At 34.9% G+C, this 20742-nt stretch overlaps 1 protein-coding gene across 7 annotated transcripts in view; it reads left to right on the top strand.

Annotated features, from left to right (window-relative positions):
• Positions 1-13470, top strand: part of LOC129302376 (xanthine dehydrogenase 1-like) — a 29644-nt gene extending 16174 nt beyond the window's left edge. For 5 of the 7 annotated variants that reach the window (XM_054941207.1, XM_054941209.1, XM_054941204.1 and 2 more), the window contains 8 exons: positions 219-503; positions 627-848; positions 9181-9243; positions 9667-9828; positions 10351-10485; positions 11038-11274; positions 11512-11685; positions 12620-13470. In XM_054941207.1, the coding sequence (XP_054797182.1) occupies positions 219-503; positions 627-848; positions 9181-9243; positions 9667-9828; positions 10351-10485; positions 11038-11274; positions 11512-11685; positions 12620-12862 (1521 nt within the window). In that variant the 3' untranslated portion in view covers positions 12863-13470. Of the gene's footprint in view, positions 1-218; positions 504-626; positions 849-4826; positions 4943-5030; positions 5228-9180; positions 9244-9666; positions 9829-10350; positions 10486-11037; positions 11275-11511; positions 11686-12619 lie in introns of those variants that run through there. The other 2 variants (XM_054941208.1, XM_054941210.1) reach the window with 2 other exon arrangements.
• The last annotated feature ends 7272 nt before the right edge of the window (positions 13471-20742 follow it).

Below are 20742 nucleotides of genomic sequence, written 5' to 3'. Positions count from 1 at the left end.
TTTGGGGAATAAAGCTAAAACAAATCAATATTGGACAAAGAACAAAAGATAAACTATACCTTGCTTCTTGCACCCCTTTGATTAGTGTTTCTATTATTCTATCTTGTTGTTTACAGTTTTTACTTTTATTTTTATTTTTTTAACCTGTGTTGTTTACATTTGAATAACACCTTTTTTTTTGCTTCATTTATAATGTGGTTCAAAATTATTTGATTCAGGTTGGATTTACGAATGAGGGGAAGGTGCTTGCACTAGATCTGGAGATCTATAACAATGGTGGAAATTCGTTGGATCTGTCTCTTCCGGTTCTTGAACGGGCTATGTTTCATTCAGATAATGTGTATGAAATACCAAACATGAGAATAGTTGGAAGGGTTTGCTTCACTAATTTCCCTAGTCACACTGCTTTCCGTGGATTTGGTGGTCCTCAAGGCATGCTTATTGCTGAAAATTGGATTCAAAGAATTGCTATGGAAGTCAAGAAGAGCCCAGAAGTGATAAGAGTAAGATATAGAACTGTGGTATTTATTCTTTATTGTGTTGTACCTGTGAATTATTTTTAGTATCATCACTAATAGTTTCGTAGGATTTCCCTGTAAATTTTCCTAACCCAAGTTTCTTTTCAGGAAATAAATTTTCAAGGTGAGGGATCTGTGTTGCATTATGGCCAGCTGCTTCAACACTGTACATTAGTCCAGCTATGGAATGAACTCAAGTTATCCTGTAACTTTGCGAAGTTACGTGAAGAAGTTGACCTATTCAATGGTCATAACCGGTGGAAAAAGCGTGGCATTGCAATGGTTCCAACCAAGTTTGGCATATCCTTTACAACAAAGTTTATGAACCAGGTAATATCTGAGGTCTAACATATATTGATTTTTATTTTTATTTTTATTTTTTTGTACATCCTGCACACTTGGGGGGGTGGGGGGATTGGAGGGAAAAAGTAGGTGCTTTGCTGTAATGGAACGGCAATATGCTTATGTACTTGATCTTAAAGCAAGTCTAGGGTTTCGATATCATCTAAAAACAAAGAAAACAATGAAAACCCAAGAGAAAGAAAGATTGTCTGCAAGTTTTTCTGTTGTGTTGTGTAGCAAATAGACCGAAAAACTCTTCTTATTGAATCCCAGAGTATGTACACTGATTTATACATGTGAGAAGATGATCAAATCTCCAAGAAATCAGGAGATGGAATCAGGAGAGGATATTCGGGAATAGGATATCTACAAAATTCCTATTTTTACTCCCCACAGTATCCCCTTTATTAATAAATAATATTTACATTAAATATACGGTCAACCACACTCCCCCTCAAGTTGGATCATAGATGCTAATCATGTCCAATTTGCTTATACAACTATCAAATGCTGGCTTGTGTAATCCTTTGGTGAGTACGTCAGCAGCTTGAAGCTTTGTTGGTATGTAGACAAGGCACACAATTCCTTCTTCAACCTTTTCCCTTATAAAATGTCTATCAATCTCCACATGTTTGGATCTTTCGTGTTGAACTGGATTTAGCGCCATACTTATGGCAGCTTTGTTGTCACAGTACAACTTCAGTGGAAGATCAGTTTTGACGTATATCTCATCTAGTACTCGCCTTACCCATAGTACCTCTGATATACCTTGGGCCAACGCCCTTAGTTCTGATTCTGCACTACTCCTTGAGACCACTCTTTGCTTTTGACTCTTCCATGAAACTAGGTTTCCCCATACATATGAGCAATAGCCTGACGTTGATCTCTTATCCTTGTATGTTCCTCCCCAATCTGCATCTGTGTAGATTTCTATTGATCGTAGACTTTGCTTCTTGAACAATAATCCTTTACCTGGTGTCCCCTTCAAGTACCTTAGGATTCTGTATACAGCTTCCATATGCCTTTCTCTAGGGTCACACATATACTGGCTTGCCACACTTACTGCAAAAGCTATGTCTGGTCGAGTATGAGAGAGATAAATCAGTTTCCCAACTAGCTTCTGGTATCTTTCTTTTTCCACGGGCTCATTCTTCTCTCCTTCCTCTTCACAATCATTTTCCTCAGGTTCAACTTCATCTTCTTGATTTTCCATATCTTTTATTAATTTCTTCCCCTTCTTCTTCACAACAATAGGGGTCTCTACAGGTTTACATCCCAACATTCCTGTTTCAGTAAGCAAGTCGAGAACATATTTTCTTTGAGACATATAAATCCCTTTTTGTGATCTTGCAACCTCCATGCCCAGAAAGTATTTCAAGTTACCAAGATCCTTCACTTCAAATTCCTTTCCAAGAGCCTTCTTTACTCTATCTACCTCTTCCTCACAGTCACCTGTGACAATTATATCATCAACATATACAATGAGAATACATCTCTTACCACCTTCCATTTTTACAAACATTGTGTGATCAGACAATCCCTGCTTATACCCTTCATTCTTCAAGACTTCCGAGAATCTGTCAAACCAAGCCCGCGGTGATTGTTTTAGGCCATACAAGGATTTCTTAAGCTTACACACTTGATTGTTCTTTCCCGCCTCAAAACCTGGAGGTAGTGTCATGAAGACTTCTTCCTTAAGGCCACCATTTAGGAAGGCGTTTTTAATATCTAGTTGCTGGAGAGGCCAATCCAGATTTACAGCCACAGAGATTAGGATTCTGATAGTATTAAGCTTGGCTACAGGGGCAAAAGTTTCTTTGTAGTCCAAGCCATATGTTTGGGTGAACCCTTTTGCCACTAACCGTGCCTTTAATCTGTCCAACTTACCAGCAGCATCATATTTTGGGGTGAACACCCACTTGCAGCCCACAACTCTCTTCCCTTTTGGTAGCTCTACAACTTCCCATGTGCCATTTTTTGTTAAAGCATTCATCTCCTCTATCACAGCATTCTTCCAATCTGGTATGCTAAGGGCCTCATATACATCATTGGGAATCTTCACTTTATCAAGGTTAGTTACAAAAGTGCGGAATTGTGAGGATAGAGTCTGATAGCTCACAAACCTTTGGATGGGGTGCTGTGTACAAGTTCTGGGTTGTTTTCTGAGGGCTATCGGTAAGTCTGTCTCCGCTTTCCCAGCTTCAGGAGCCTCTTGTGGTTCGAATTCTGGTTGTGCTTCAGGTATAACAGTCTCCCTTTCTCGCCATTTCTTCTTAGAGTAGACTATGGGTGTCTTTTCCAGTGCATTTCCAGCAATTTCAGTGCAATCTGAAAGACTTTTTACTTCAATTTCTGGCCTAGGAGATTGGACCCTGAATTCGGTGGACGGTGGGTTCAAGAGTTCAGACTCTATTTGAGAGTTTGTTGGTGCAAGAATGAAGGGATCAGAATCATGAATGGTGGTGATTTCTTTACCCCTTTGCCTCTCACTTTCACTTTCCAAAAACTGAAAGTCACTCCCCCTCTCCCCCTGACTTGAAGTGTTTGGGTAAAAGGACTCATGCTCAACAAAGCTAACGTCTCGGCTTATGTAAAGTTTCTTGGTATGAGGATCAAAGCATTTATACCCTTTTTGTGTAGAGGAATAACCAAGAAAGATACATTTGATGGCTTTAGGGTCCAGCTTTTGGGAGTGATGGGAGTGAACATAAGTGGAACAACCAAAAATTTTAAGTGGTAGGTTGGTGTCAAGATGAGTAATGGAGTGAGATTCTTTTAATTTCTCAAGAGGTGTGGTAAATGAGAGGACACGACTTGGCATGCGGTTGATTAAATATGTAGCGGTAAGAATTGCATCTCCCCAAAAATATTTGGGAACGTTATAAGTGAAGAGCAAGGCACGTGCAACTTCTAAGAGGTGTTTGTTTTTCCGTTCCGCAATACCATTTTGTTGGGGAGTGTTAGGACAGGTACTTTTATGGACAATTCCATGTTCTGTGAGGAACATATCCATGGTTTTATTAAAGTATTCAGTGCCATTGTCAGTATGGAGGACTTGGATTGTGGTGTCAAACTGGTTTTTTACCATTGTATAAAATTGAGAAAAGACAGAGGGCACAGCAGATTTATCTTGTAATAGGTAGACCCAACACATTCTAGTATGGTCATCAATAAATGTAATGAACCATTTAGTATTTGTACGATTAGCAATACGAGTAGGACCCCATAAGTCACTATGAATAATGGAAAAAGGACGGGTAGATTTATATTCAACAGGTTTGAACACAGATCTGTGATGTTTAGCAAGTTCACACTCAGCACAGTGAAATGAAGAAATTTTATTAACTTGAAATTCAGGAAACAAACGACATAAGTATTGAAAATTTGGATGACCCATTCTCCTATGCCATAACATAAGATCATTAAAGTCTTTATTTGCAATGTGACACTGGATTCGAGACCAAAGACTACTCACGGTTGATTCATCGAGATAGTAGAGACCGTTATGCTCCTTAGCACTGCCAATCATCTTCCCCGATAAGAGGTCCTGAAAAATACAATGAGTAGAACAGAAATGAGCCCAGCAATTTGCCTCTTTAGTCAACTTACTTATAGACAATAAGTTACAAGCCAAGTAAGGTACATGTAAAACATGATTCAGTCTCATGACTTTAGAAATAACCACACTTCCTGTTCCTGCTATTGACGAGGAAGATCCATTAGCTGTACTTACTGTTTCATTCCCAGCGCTAGGAATATAGGTATTGAATAGTTTAACATCTGAGGTCATATGATCAGTTGCCCCAGTATCAACAATCCATTTGGGGTTACTATTAGAAGTAAGTAAGGCACATTTACCTTTGTGAGCCACAGATGCAGTAGGATTCAGTTTCTGGTTTTTCTCATTCTTCTGCAACACACTAAGCATCTCAAGTAGCTTACCTAGTTGCTCCTTATCAATTTCAGGTATTGAGTCTGGTTTATCTGGCGGTACATCATGAGAAGTTTGATAACTTCGTTGCTTGCCCTTTTTCGGCTTCCAATCGGCTGGCTTACCATGTATATCCCAACAAGTGTCACGGGTATGCCCAATCTTCTTGCAATGTTCACAAGTGACCTTCCCTTTTTGGTTCTTATGATTTGAATCACTGCCCTTGCTCACAAGTGCAGCAGTGTCCAAGGAAGAAGTTGGTGCAGAAATAGCTCCAGGAGTCATTACCTTGCGTCTTGAAGCCTCTCGACGTACCTCTGAGAATACTTCTCTAGTGGATGGAAGTGGCATACGGCTCAGAACGCGCCCCCGTACATCATCTAGAGATTGATTCAGTCCTGCAAGAAACTGAAACACCCGTTCATTCTCGACTTGCTCCTTATAACGGATTGCATCATTACTGCTAGACCATTCCATTTCTGTCATCAAGTCTAATTCCTGCCAGATGGTATTCAGCTCCAGCCAGAAAGCCGTGACATCACGTTCTCCCTGCTGCAGTGACCATGCTTTTGTTTTAAGCTCATATATTCGCGCCAAATCCTTCCCATCAGAGTATGAATCTCGCACAGCTTTCCAGATTTCATGAGCTGATGGAAGAAATATGAAGCTCTGTTGAATTTCCGGAATCATGGCATTGATCAGCCACGATGATACCAATGAATTTTCGGTATGCCATCGCTGTAGCTCCTGCGTTCTGGACTCTTCTGGAATTTTTGATGAGCCATCGAGGTAACCCATCTTCCCTCGGCCTCCAATCGCAAGTCGCATAGCCTGTGCCCATACCCGATAATTCGAGCCATTGAGTTTCATGGTAACCACGAGCACCGATGATCCGTCATGACCAGTGATCGACCCGAGGGGACTACCGGCCTTATCTGGATCGATTTGCGAGGACCCATCACTCTTCGACATTGGAGAAGTGTGAATCGGGTGCAACTCTTGTGTCTCGTCTTCGGTGCTTTCTGTCTCAGAGTTTTTGGCGTCGATATCTGCTAGTTGCTCTGATACCATATAGCAAATAGACCGAAAAACTCTTCTTATTGAATCCCAGAGTATGTACACTGATTTATACATGTGAGAAGATGATCAAATCTCCAAGAAATCAGGAGGTGGAATCAGGAGAGGATATTCGGGAATAGGATATCTACAAAATTCCTATTTTTACTCCCCACAGTATCCCCTTTATTAATAAATAATATTTACATTAAATATATGGTCAACCACATGTTGTAGTTACAATTTATCTAGCAAGGACTGAGTAGCCACTGCTAGAGATGGGTCTTGAGCTATTTTATAATCATGTTGTTGAAATTTGACATGGAGAAGAAGCTAAGTCCATTTAAGGTTTCAAACTTTGGTATACAAGAAAAGTAAGCACACGCAGTGGAGTAGGCATCATTATTGATAAGCAGTGAAAGAAAAACATTATAGAAGTTAGCAGAATTAGAGACAGAATTATTTCCTTAAAAATAAAAGTTGGACGTGAGACTGTTAATATTGTTAGCGCTTATGTGCCTCAAGTCGGGACAGAGGCTAGTCTTATGGAATTATTTGGGGAGGACTTGGAGAGGTTGATTCAGCGTATACCACAGAGTGAAAAGATTTTTATTGGAGGAGACTTTAATGAGCATGTTAGGAGGGAGGCTGGTCAGTATGCGAGGGTGCATGGTGGTTTTGGTTTTGAAGAGCTAAATAATGAAGGATAGACTCTTCTTGATTTTTCATTGGCATATGATTTTAAAATTGCCAACACTTGTTTCAAGAAGAGAGATGAGCATCTCATCATTTACAAAAGTGGAGCCTCAAGGTCACAGATTGATTTTCTTTTGGTTAGGAACATGGATAGAAGACTCTATAAAAATTGAAAGGTGATTTTCAGGGATGCTGTAATGACACAACATAGGGTCCTTGTCCTTGATGTGTGTATTATATGAGTAAAACTCAAAAACGTCGACAAATAGTAGCACTAAGAATTAAGTGGTAGCAATTAAAAGGTGAAAAACAAGATATTTTTAAGCGGAATCTTTTGGATAGAGGAATTTGGGAATCTCAGGAAAGTGCTAACATCTTGTGGGAGGATATGGCTAAAAAGATAAGGGAGGTTGCAAAAGTAGTTTTGGGAGAATTAAAAGGTTTTGGTCCAAAAGATAAGAAGTCTTAGTGGTGGAATAATAGTGTACAAGACAAAATCAAACATAAAAAAAACTGTTTTAAAGCCATGCATTTGTGTAACAATGAGAAAAATTGAAAAAGGTATTGTATGGCTAAGAAGGAAATTAAGAGAGTTGTGAGTGAAGTTTGTTCTAAAGCTTTTGAAAAATTTTATAAGAGCCTTGAGACAAAGGAAGGAGAATGAAACATTTATAAAATTGCTAAGAGTAGGGAAAGAAAATCAAGAGATCTAGAACAGGTAAGGTGTATAAAGGATGAAGAGAGAAGAATTTTAGTTACAGATGATGAAATTAGAAACAAATGGGAGACTTACTATTTCAAACTTTTCAATGATGGAGAGGGTTCATCTAATAACTTAGAGGATTTAGTAACTCGTGAAGGAGAACAAAATTTGTCATTCTATTAAATAATACATGATAAGAAGATAAAGGAAGCTCTTAAGAAAATGATAGATGGTAGAGTCAATAGACCTGATTGTATATCTATTGACGTGTGAAAATGTTTAGGTGAAGGAGGGGAGAGATGATTAACTAAGTTATTTAATGTGATTTTATGATCCGAGAAAATGCCTGACGACTGGAGAAGAAGTATATTAATTCCTATTTATAAAAATAAAGGGGATATTCAGAATTGTAGTAACTATAGAGGGATTAAACTCATGAGCGCCACAATGAAATTGTGAGAGAAAGTAATTGAGCATAGGTTGAGATTGGAGATAAGTATTTCTGAGAATCAGTTTGGTTTTGCTAGGTAAATCGATGTAAAGATAAAGATTTACACATGGTTTTTATTGATTTGGAAAAAACTTATGACTGTATACCAAGAGAAGTACTTTGAAAAGCCTTGAAAAAGAAGGGAGTACGGATTGCTTATATTAAAGTTATACAAGATATGTATGAGAAGGTAAAAACTAGTATAAGAATGTCTAGTGGTCAAACAAAGGACTTTTCTATAAAGATTGGACTACATCAGGGATTATCTTTGAGTTCTTATCTGTTTAACTTGATCCTAAATGTTTTGATGGAACATATTCGAGGAAAAATTCTCAAATGTATTCACGGATGATATAATTCTTATAGTAGAGACAAGAAAAGAGATTAATTGTAAACTTGAGTTTTGAAGGAGGATATTGGAGTCGAAAGGTTTCTGTTTGAGTAGGAGTAAGACAGAATATTTATATTTGTAAATTTGGTAAGAGACTAGTCGACGGTAATTTGGAAGTAAAATTGGGAGATCAAATTATACCTCAAGTGAAAAAATTTAGATATTTGGGAGCCATTATTTAAAATGATGCGAAATCAGTGGAGATATTTCATGTAGGATTCAAGTTGGGTGGTTTAATTGGAGAAAAGTTAAATGAGTTATTTGCTACCGTAAGGTGTCTAATAAACTTAAAGGAAAGTTTTACCGTACTACTATCAAACTGGCTATGTTATATAATAGTGAATGTTGGGCTCTAATGGGATAGTAAGAGTATAAAGTTGAAGTAGCAGAGATGAGAATGTTACGATGGATGTACGGACATATACGTAAAGATAAAAGTTGGAATGAGCACGTACGCAAAAAAGTGAGGATAGCACCTATTGAGAAAAAAATGGTAGAAAATCGTTTAAGATGGTTTGGGCATGTACAAAAAAGATTGCGGGAGGCACCAGTGAGAAGAGTGGAACATAAAACTTTGAACTCTGTTGAGAGGGGTAGAGGAAGGCCTTAGAGAACACTTTTGAAAATTATTGAACGCGATCTTTTAATTAATAATATTTTTAAAAACTTGGTAAATGATAGAGCACAATGGCATCTTGTACTTCATGTAGCTGACCCCACCTAGTGGGATAAAGGCTTCTTGCTATTGTTGAAATTTGACTATAATCTCCTCATTCATGACCTAATTATGTGCATGTTTTATGTGAACGGTGTGGTTTATTTTTTTAGAAAATGAAAACCGTTAACTGTTTTTGCTAGCATTAATTTTTTAGTTTATGTAGCTTTTATTTGTGCTGGTTTTGCGAGCTTAATTCATGGGATCCACTAGCAGCATACAGCTACCTCCATTCTAAGGAATTAAGAAATCACAGAACATATCATTTCTTTGATTCTCTTCATATATTATTCTTCCAGGTTCATCTTTATATTTTCATGTTTCTGGACTATTAACAGCCATCAGCTTTCTCGACGTCAACAAATATTTCCATAACTTCTTCCCCATGCTTTGAGCTGAAAGTAATATATCCTACCTTTTATATTTCTTATGAACTCATCATCTAGCGGAAGATTCAAGTTTATTATTTCTTTCAATCACTCACATTGCACTTGGTCTCTGAAGCTTCAAGGAAATTAATAGGGTATAGTCCTACGTACTGTATTTCAATCTTTTCATATCATTATCCAATATACAACATACTGTAGCTTATAATTTTTACGTCTTCATTAAATGTTCTTTTGAGTGATAGGGTAATGACTTACATTACTTGATAAGTGATTTAGTTTGAGCGTATTTTTATGATGCTTTTTGTATAGAATCCTTCCTTTTTCTTTCTTTCTTTCTTTTTAAGATATTGTCTTTAAAGAGTGTTCATCAGTCATTTTGTTATTTGTTTGGGGGATCAAAAATTGATGAATTTGATATCTTCTTAATAACTTCAGGCAGGCGCTCTCGTTCATGTCTATACTGATGGAACTGTTTTAGTTACCCATGGGGGAGTAGAAATGGGGCAAGGCTTGCATACAAAAGTTGCTCAGATTGCTGCCTCAGCTTTCGGCATCCCCCTTAGTTCTGTCTTTATATCAGATACAAGCACTGATAAGGTAAAGTATCTACCCTCTTATTTGGATTTATGATATCTTGTTTCTAAATTTCTCAGAACATTTGAGTTAAGTAAGGACTTGACTTTATTTCTCTTCTATGTTTTCCTCTTTCCCTTTTGCTGCTAAGTCATAATGATTCATAGATGTGGGCTGAGGTGGTTGAACTATTCAAGAAAGCTGCATGGATTACTGGAAAGAATGAAATTAGAATTGATAAGGATAATGCTATCTGGTTTGATGATATAAATATTCAGCATAAACTGAACGCTGTCAGCACTCTAGAAAACTAACTACAAAATCAAATTAGAAATGAACAACAACAGCCCCAGCACATATGGCTGAGAGCATGTTGCTTTCCGTATCATGTTTTATTGCAAAATATTTAAACATCAAAACCCCACACATCCTTTACTGTTCCTTTGGTTTATCCCTTTCCTTAAGTTTTCTGTCGTAGATTTATCTACAGATAGTTGTTTTTGATGCTATATAGATATGGCTTGCTCATGTTTACTACAATATTAGGTACCTAATGCGACACCAACAGCAGCTTCTGCAAGTTCTGATATGTATGGAGCAGCGGTTTTGGATGCATGTGAGAAAATAAAGGCACGCATGGAGCCTATTGCTTCACGACAAACTTTTAATTCTTTTGCTGAGGTACTGCACTTACAGTTTTTTTTCTCACCTAAAGCAAGTACCCACTCAGAATAAAGGGACTGACCAAAGAATGGCTCACTTATGTATTATGATAGCTGTGTTTCTGTATTGCATTCATTGAGGTGTTGTGCTGAATAAAGAACCTTGGGAAGAGCCAGGTAAATATGCTGGTCTCTGTTGCTTGCTGTGAAGAGTTGGCATCTGGAGACAACCTGTGCTGAAATATAATTGTTCTAATGGATTTCATTCATCAGTGCTCTTTTTCTTTCTTCTTTTTCATTATTAGTGGTTTGGGACTTGGTTAAAATTTGTGAGTAAAGCAGAAGAAAAAGATATACAAAGATCCTAATTCCTAAATACGTTCGTATGAATAACTGAGGTTACTTTAGGAAAAGCCTGTATCATATTCGAGTCCTTCTAAAGATTATATGCTGTATAGGCCTTGAACAATCAGTAGAAAGCAGCTCCTATGATTTTCTCCACTATTTCTATCTACCTTTTGCTTGGAAATTATCTGTTAATGGTATTTTGTCCTGCATTTATCTTTTTCAGCTGGCTAGTGCATGCTATGTAGAGCGAATAGACCTTTCTGCCCATGGATTTTATATTACACCTGATATTGGATTTGACTGGAAAATTGGTAAAGGAAGTCCATTTAGGTACTTCACTTATGGAGCTGCATTTGCTGAGGTGGAAATTGATACCTTGACTGGAGATTTTCATACAAGGGAAGCAAATGTAATTTTGGATCTAGGGTACTCTTTGAACCCCGCCATAGATGTTGGACAGGTAATTTTCTTTTTATTTCTTTTTATTTTTATTCTCAGGATAGATAAAGAAATTTAAGAGGAAGGGAATTACGAAAGAGAGGGGAAGATCCTTGGAACAGAAGAAAAATATGGCTTATGGCTGAATCTTCAGTCAGAATTCTGACCCTTCATTTGATTTTTATTTTGCATTTTCTTGAATTTTCATTTTATTTATTTATGCAATATATACTCAGGTTCATGTCATTCCTTTCAACAGATTGAAGGAGCTTTTGTTCAAGGTTTGGGTTGGGTAGCCCTAGAAGAACTTAAATGGGGAGATAGAGCCCATAAATGGATTCCCCCCGGGTACCTTTGCACATGTGGGCCTGGAACATATAAAATTCCTTCCGTAAATGATGTTCCCTTGAAATTTAATGTCTCACTTCTTAAGGTATGTTCCAGAACAACTTCAATTCTCTTTTCTTTCGGGGTTAAGTGGAGAAGGGGAGTGGGTGATGCATATGGAAGTGATTCAATTGCGTTACATTGCTTGGTGCCCCTATGGTGTCAGGGGCTTAAACTCTACATTTTCCCATTAGTACAACAGCTAGTTGTTATTGATGTTTTTTTCCATGAGAAGGAACGGGTAGATTACTGCAGGTCTTCACCTAGGGCATTATGGTTTAGTGATTATGGATGATGAAGAATAACATATGCACACTTCTCTCGTTAAACATATGGTTTGCTTTAGATTTCTATCAAACTTTATTTCTGTAACTGCATTTGATGGTGATTTGGTAGTATGGAATACTAAGTCTCACATTAAATAGTATGGGATGTTCAATGAGATATTTAAGTGGATTGTTTTTCCCACCTCAATAGTTAGATTTTGTAATAGGGTTCCCCACTTAGGTACTCACCAATTGATATCAAAGTCATATTGTCAACAATTTCAAAGAGGGCTACTTACAGAGGATTCTAACTAGTAATATGCCTATTTAAGTGTCATGGAGTGCAACTGCTGTCCCCATGGCTTTTTACTGGGTGCCAACTGATGGAGACTTAATAATATGGGATACTGAGGCCCACATTGAGTAGCATTGGATGCTGAGTGGGTATTTTGAAAAGTTGGGTCTCCCATTTCTAGAGCTATGTTTTGGGGCAAGGTTCTCCATTCCACTTAGGTAGCCATCAGCATCTCTTGGATGTTCCTGAGATTAACATGGGGATATGTTGGTGTGGCATTGAAATACTAGCTCATGCATTTTATCATGCTTTCCTTGAAGCATAACCTGTTGTATTTTGAAGTTTGTCTTAAGAAACTAATTTTTAATTCTGGTTGAATGATAACTTCATTTTTTTTTTCTGTGCGTGTTAACTGATAGGGTCATCCAAATGTCAAAGCCATCCATTCGTCTAAAGCTGTTGGCGAGCCTCCTTTTTTCCTAGCATCAAGCGTATTCTTCGCCATCAAGGATGCCATTAGAGCTGCAAGAGCTGAAATTGGGTATAATGATTGGTTTCCTCTTGATAATCCAGCAACTCCTGAGAGGATCCGAATGGCTTGTTTGGATGAAATTACCTCTTTATTTATTAACTCTGATTTCCATCCCAAGCTTAGTGTTTGATTTGCTTTCTTCGCATGCCGTATAATTGACAAGTGAATTCTCATGCCAAGCCCCTTCATATCTAAAGTTGACACAAGATTTTACGCCAAAGGGGTGAGAGAAGCTGCATCATGCCTAAAACCTGGGTCAAAAAAGACCTCCCTCACTGTACACACAATCGGGAGAATGACAAATAAAAGACCTTTTAAGAATTTTAACGTTACGTTAGGATCTCTTCACAATTAAAATTCCCAAATTCAGTATTCCACCTCCCATATTTTAGTACTACAATCTTTATGAAATCTTGAGCTGGCATTAAACTTCTTAGAAGGTTCTTAGTTGTCATTCTCTCCATGGAATCCATTTCATTTTTTGGGGTTAATTGTTCCAATGGCAGCTGCGCAAACTGGGTTTTTGGTCCCTCAATTTTCTTCCCAAGTATTTCGGTGTTGACTTCATAGTAAAATTATGCCATCTATATCTATATACGTTAGCATAGCATGTGCATATATATTATAGATCAATAAACAGACATTACATGTTTTGTTTATTTGAGTTATCAATAACTAGTTTGGACCTCTGTACTACATGAAATCGAAGAATTAAGCTAATATTATTCATCTCTCATAGATAGTATAACTTGTTATATCTTTTTATATATAAAAATTATATGCTGATTTTTTCGATCTTGAAATATCATTGCTTTGATTTTCCCCCCTTTGTCATATGGGTGCTTATTGCATGTGTACTTGCAATTTTGGTTGTCCATGATAAAAACAGAAAATGACAATTACATCCATGAAAGACTAATGGAATTATAATGAAGTATCAAACGATTTTAAAATGTCAAAGTCCTGGAGTCCTTATAGTTATTATGAAATTATTGAAAGGTTAATGTTCACCCCCTCATTTCAAACTGTCAAACCTACTCCCAAGTTATAGACATCTTGTGTGCCTTAGAAAAGAGGGATTAATTTAAAAAAAAAATTGTCAGCAGAAGAAATTAATAAACCAATTGAAATATTAAATTATATTAAAATATTATATTCTTTTTTAAATGCTTGCATTGTTTATAAAATGTTGTTCACAATACTTGTTAGTTTTATTGTCAAAAGTTTTTCAAAATTGAAATGGCTTAAATAAATTTTGGGAGATGTATTGAACACAGTAATATTATTTATTAAGAGTTAAATATTAAAATTTCTTGGTTATAAATATTTAATATCTAATTAGTAACTCACAAAAAGATATTAAAGTAGTACAAAAACTGATAAGGCAAAATTTCTTGATATATCACTGAATATGATTACATTCAAGTAGTTTATTGTCTCGTTTAATATAAAGATTAAAGGGTAATATTGTCCTTAAATTATAGGTTTAGAAATGTTTGGGATTTTAAATTCATTTTTACTTTGAAAATGGGGCAATGTCTCCTATAATATTAATAAAAGTTAAGACAATTAATTGATCAGAAAATTATATAAAAGAACCTCAAAAATTATATTGAGAGTCCAAAAAATTATAAATAAGTATCATATAAAATATTTATATCAATTAAGTTCTCTGAATTACACAAAAAAAAAAAAAAACTAAGAGACAAATGTTTATTTGTGTTACATATAAACGACTAAAATCCAATATTGATCACTAGGTAATTATCTAATCACCATTATTCACACCAACACAAGTAATTAAAAAATAATGTTTATTTTAATAATATCTTATGCCAAAAACATCTTTTAATAATATGTTTTCATACCAAAAAACTAAGTTTATTTTGATAATATCTTATTAAAATATTAATTTTTTAATGTTTAATAGTTTAAATATTGTAATTATTACTTATAAAACATTCCTACAAAATTTATAAATAATATTTTAATTGCTCACCTAGTGTATCTGAAATTTATAGATGAATTCCTTTTTAAAAATTCAACTACTATATTATTTATAAAAAATCATATTTATTTTCCAATCATAGATATATTAGTTAAATTGCATCTTTTTTTTTTTTTTGAGAAATTGTAAATCTCAAAAGTTAACTTGTAAATTGTGTCAAATTACAAATAATAATAATATTTAAGTGTATATATATATATATATATATATTAAACTGTTGATATTTTAATAAGATATTATTAAAACAAACATAATATTTTTGTTAACATGGCAACCGATTAAAAAGGTTTTTTTGGTCTTATATATGGAAAAGAAATAACATTTTATTTTTTTTCATATTTATTTATAATTTAGAAAACTTAATTAGTATTAATTTTTTATAGGGTTATATTTATAATTTTTTTATCTTTTTCTGTAACTAGCCACAATCCCATGTGTTGCATGGTTTGGTCAATTCAAAAGACGCAAATTTAATTAATGATAGTTTAGTTCAAATAATTATAACCATAATATGTGGCACATGGTCGGGAAAGAAATGAAGTATTGCTTAAAAAAACTATCATATTTGACAAAAAATATTTAATAAGAATGTCATTCTTTACTACACAGGCAATTTAAAAACAAATCTCACCAAAAAAAAAAAATCATGCACTTGTAGCTTGGAGTTTTGGAAGATCACATGGAAGACCACATTAGTAATGGTTGTTTGGGGTTGTTTATCAATGTTATGAATTAATATTCTCAACCCATCTATGCTTCTAACTCTAGAAATTGTAACATATAGTTGGCCATGTATAAAAACTGGCCTTGCAGATAAAGACCAATGTTGTATGGTGATTGGCCTTGACTTTTGTTCGTTGTCATTTCAAAAGAAAGAATAATTAGAAATTATCTTCTTTGCATGTGAAAAAGCCATATACTCTATGAAGGATTCATATCTATTCTAATATATGAGAAACTTTTGATTTGGGCAAGAACCATTTAGTGTCATTGCATTGATTACACATTTGCCAAACTCTATGATCCGCAATCTTGTACCATTACATAATCCTGAAGCTTGGTCAACGTTCATAAAAAGTATTATAGGTGCACCAATCTTTAGTGTAACTTTATGCGAAGGTAAATCAAAACTATTAATCGTGTTGAGAAACTTAGTTATATAAAGATCCTCAAATGAGTCATTACTCTGTGATGATTTGTAAACAGAGTTGCAATTAAAATATTCTACTGATTCCCCAAGTAAGATTCCATGCATGAAATCATTTATCTAGTTAACACACTTAATAGTTGGTGCGAGGATAGCCCTGTCACTAAAGTATGCCATGTTGGATAAATTATCCAATAAATCTAGATATGTAGATGAAAAAATTGTAGCCAAAGGATTGTTGTATGAAGTAATCAATAACTCTAAGAGAATTTCAATATTTCCAATGCCATTATTTGATTCTCTAACTTTGCCATCTCCCACTTCTAGTAGCCATAATGTGAGAATTTCTCTACTTTTTCATGATAAGAGGAGGATGAAGATGAGTTTAGCCGCATGTTCTTTGTCAGCTTGTATATCTTGCAATAACTCGACAAGTATTAATAATTAATGGATGCATTGACTATATCTGCCTTGCTACCTTTAGGAATTATGGAAAGAATTTGACTAAAATCACCTTCTATGACTATAGACTTGCCCCCAAATGGTATATCACAATGCATGATATCTTTGAGTGAGCGATCAAATGCTTCTATGCAGTGGCAATGTATCATTGGAGCTTCATCCAAAATGATTAATTTTGTTTGCTGCAATAGGTATGATAATGGGGACTTTAGCTAATGTTACAAAATTGAATCTTTATTTATGTCAATTGGGATGGCAAATTTTGAGTGTGCAGTTCTCCCTGATGGTAACAAAGTAGCTACAATTGCACTTGATCTAATGACTAGAACTATCTTCCCTTTAGAATGCAAAATGAAAATCAGAGCATTCCACAAAATTGTTTTACCAATACTTCCATAGTCAATGATGCTTTGGAAGATGTCTCTTTGTTCTTTGGTCAATAATTGTATTAGCCTTTTAGATTGATATTGTAAAGCAACTTTGTCATAATTCAATTCTTGCATGATTAAATGATTTGCAATATCTAAAATTGAAGAACTCTTATGTAACACCTGCCCCGAGTGTTATCCAAAAATCACACAATTCAAATAAACTAAGTGTGGTTAAGGAGTTAATCCTAAAACCAACTTAAGAAACAACCATTTAAATCACTAAGCAAATATATGATTGCAAAGTAAACATTTAAAACCTTAAAAAAATTATAGGTTCTACCTATAACGCACGGAAGCAAGCTAGACGAAAGTGGAATAAAAAGATGCTGTCATGATAGCATTAAATTGCTGTCATAACAGCCCTCCCGGGCCAACTTCTGGGAGGCACCGTTCCGCCATCCGACCTCCGATTGAAGTGATTTTAAAGCTCGCACGTTACATTCAAAGGATACTATAAGTTTACCAAATTTCAAAAAGATCCAACGGTCAGATTAAAAATTAAACATGTTAAAAGATTAGTCATTTTTGCTGTCATGACAACACCTCCGGACTAACTTTCGGGGTGCACCATTTCATCATTCGATCTCCGATCGGAGCGATTTTAAAGCCCACATGTCACTTTTAAATATAACTATTAGCATATCAAATTTTTGAAAGATCCAATAGACAGATTAAATTTCATACATGTTACAACATTATCAATTATTGCTGTCATGACAGCACTTTTGCTATTATGACAGCTCATCTGGACTAAATTCTGAAGTGTGTCGTTTCTCCGTCCAGTGTTCGATCGATGTGATTTCAAAGCCCACACGAAGCTTATAAAAGGTTTTACTTGTGACCCAAATTTTAGAGAAATCCAACGGTCAGATTAAGATTTGGACACCCAGATGCAAAAGTGCAGTTTTTTGATAAAAACCATTTTCAAAATTGTCCAAATCTCATCCTAACGGTCACAAACTTGTGGGAACATTTTGGACACGTCAAATAGGACTAAAAACATTTGATAAAATATTTAAATGATAGAAAAACCTTTTATACCAAAATTTGACCACCTAAGTGCCATTTCTCAAAATGGACCCTAAACCCTCAAAATGCACAAATCACACAAAAGTGGCCAAAAACTATTCCAAATATCATATACACATATAAATACACATGCTAAACATTTTCACTTGACTTGGAGATCTCTGTGGGGCCCATGCACCCACTCTCTCTATCCAAGGTATATGTTTGCTCATAGCACACCATTTGCAATGTAACCACTTTGCATTTTCTTGTGAAATCACATATATACCAAAATAAATATTTGCTTGTGGTGGAAACTTGGTCTACTAAATAAATCCATCAAAACCACACACTATAGCCAAGTTTTCTAGCCAGAAGTCTACAAGCAAATAAAAATTCATACACAAGTCATACAATCCACATATACTCACACACATATACATAATCATATCCTATTGGTACCCTAATTCTAAATACATTACAATATATTTGCTAAAAAAAAAGGGTTGCAGTTCTTTACAATTCACAAACAACCCCTAGCTTTGCTCTTTTCCTCGTCCTTCACTGGTTCCTTTGCTTGGACTTGGAAATATTGAAAAGAAAGGGGTGAGATAACCACAATCTTAATAACAAAGAAATCTATATTAATTATTACAAAGCAAGCCATAATCGAATAAATGAATAATAAATTCAACATAGTATAATTTAGTCATTTAAAATGCATGAATGCATGACCTAGGCCGGTATGGCCTTTCATGACCAACAGAATGTCCCATGGCACTCTTTAACTCGCAGGTAAACCTTATACCTACTTGTATCTCCATAGGCACAAAACATAATCTAAAGTATGATCTAATCTACCAAACTGCCTATGCCAGTTTGACGTGAATCCTGAGCAGTCAAAGCTAACTCTCTCCCAGAGCCAGCCCGACTTACTTTCCATGTGAGGGCTACCTTCACCTAGGCACTCAACCTCATACTTCATATGTCAGATTCCCTCCCCAATTGAGAGGTGTTGAACACTCAATACACTAACCACTTTAGTGCATTGAGCCCACAATATGTAAGACAACATTGAGTACTGGCAGTGTGCCATAGAATATCAAAAGTTCACACCTTCTCATTGGTGAACTCCCACTGAGATAATGCCTTTTATTCGTGTCTACCTTTCCCGAGTATTGACCACTTCAACATTCTAAGGTAGTATAACATTTATAAATCTCCCTTAAACGATTCCTTAGCCTATCTAAGGTACCTTACTCAGTTACACTTCCTTAAGTACAATTTCTATTCCTTATGATTACAATATATGTAAACAAATCTTGTTTTCATAAAAACATTGTTGTTAAATAATTAAAAAAATATATTTGCACTATAATCAAAGTAGTACCCCATAACCCCTTATAAAGCACATTTAATCTTTTCAAACATGTAATGCATGATAGCTAGTAATATTTATTCAAAAATAGCTAAAACAAAGTAATAAAAAATATAAATTCCCCTGTTATCTCAATCCTTTGATACCAAAAGAGTTCCTCTTATACAAAATATGACTCGGCTTGTTTCTTAACTTCTCAATAAGTTCCACCAACAATTTCCTACAACATATAAGCAATCCACATCACTTATCATGACAAATAGCATTAATGAAGACTATAACTCATGCCACACAACTTGGGTCTATGAGTCATAATCCATCCTAATGGTCCATATATTAAAACAACTATTCATATAGTATCACTTAACCACCAAAACCATTTATTAGCCATCACTAGGCTAATTTCTAATTTATATAATTTTTAATTAATTAAAAACCTTCACTTAGTATCACCAACTTTCACCATTAGCCCTTAAAATGAAAACCAAACCTTAATTTAAATCTTATTGGGTTCAAATGGAAAAATTATAATTAAATCAATAGACTTAAATCATTGAAGAGCAAAACCTAATCTCTTGAGGTTTGATTTATGCCCAAAACACCTCTTTTCATCCAATTATTCACTCAAAACATTAAAACACAATATAGAAACTCAAAACATCCTCCCTAGGATCCAAAGAAACAAAAGCTTACAAGAATAAAGCCTTTAGGATCAAAATCTAGAAATTTTCTCTTTCAAAAATTGAAGAAAATCAAGAAAAGGGAAGAGGATTGAAGTAGGGAGTTTACCTATCGTGTAGCCGAGCTCGCAACAGTCATAAAGCCTCCTAGATTTGAGCTCAAATCTCTCTCTTCTTCCTCTCACTCTCTCGTCCGTTTTGTTCTTTCCTTTTAAATTTTTGGTTTTGTGTTCTTTTTGCTTCTTAAAATGCTGATATAAAACTTTGGAGAAAATTACAAGAAAGGGCCCAATATTTTTTATTATAGCACAAAAGCCCGAGTCAACTTTGGTAATTTTTTCCATAGTTAAAAATCAAACAAAATCAAACTTTTGCTGAAAAAAATTCAAACTCTGGACCTCTATCAAATTATTCTAAATTTTAATTTAATTATAAATATTTTATTTTATTTTTTAAAATAAATTCGAGTTTTAAAATTTTTGAGATGTTACATCTTAGGCTTTGAAAAAGAATGAGAGTGAGAAAGGATTTTTCTATTATTTTGTAAAGGTAACTCAATATCTTTAAGGGCAACTTCTTTTTCTTCTTGTGAAATTTGCAAATTTGTATTAAAATAATAATAAAAATAGTACTTACTAAAATATGTAGGATATAATAATCAATTAAATACAATCAAATAATTCAAACTAATACTTACTTGAGTATGTTTTATTACAGTGTGGTATGTAAAAAAAATCCTTCGAAAGTATCTTTGAGCTCTCTTTCCACACAATCTCGGGCCGATTAAGGCAACAACAATGCAACATACTAACAAACATTTTTTCTCGGCGTTGTTCCTATTGCTCAAATAGACACTTCTTTAATTGCATCTATATATTCCTTATCATCATCTAGAA

Source organism: Prosopis cineraria, unplaced genomic scaffold (assembly GCF_029017545.1).
Source record: "Prosopis cineraria cultivar Desert tree isolate PC_DT_omini unplaced genomic scaffold, ASM2901754v1 PC2, whole genome shotgun sequence".
In the NCBI taxonomy this organism is placed as follows: Eukaryota; Viridiplantae; Streptophyta; class Magnoliopsida; order Fabales; family Fabaceae; genus Prosopis; species Prosopis cineraria.
The sequence above is the reverse complement of the archived record's forward strand: the minus strand, read 5'-3'. Positions and strand labels throughout refer to the sequence as shown.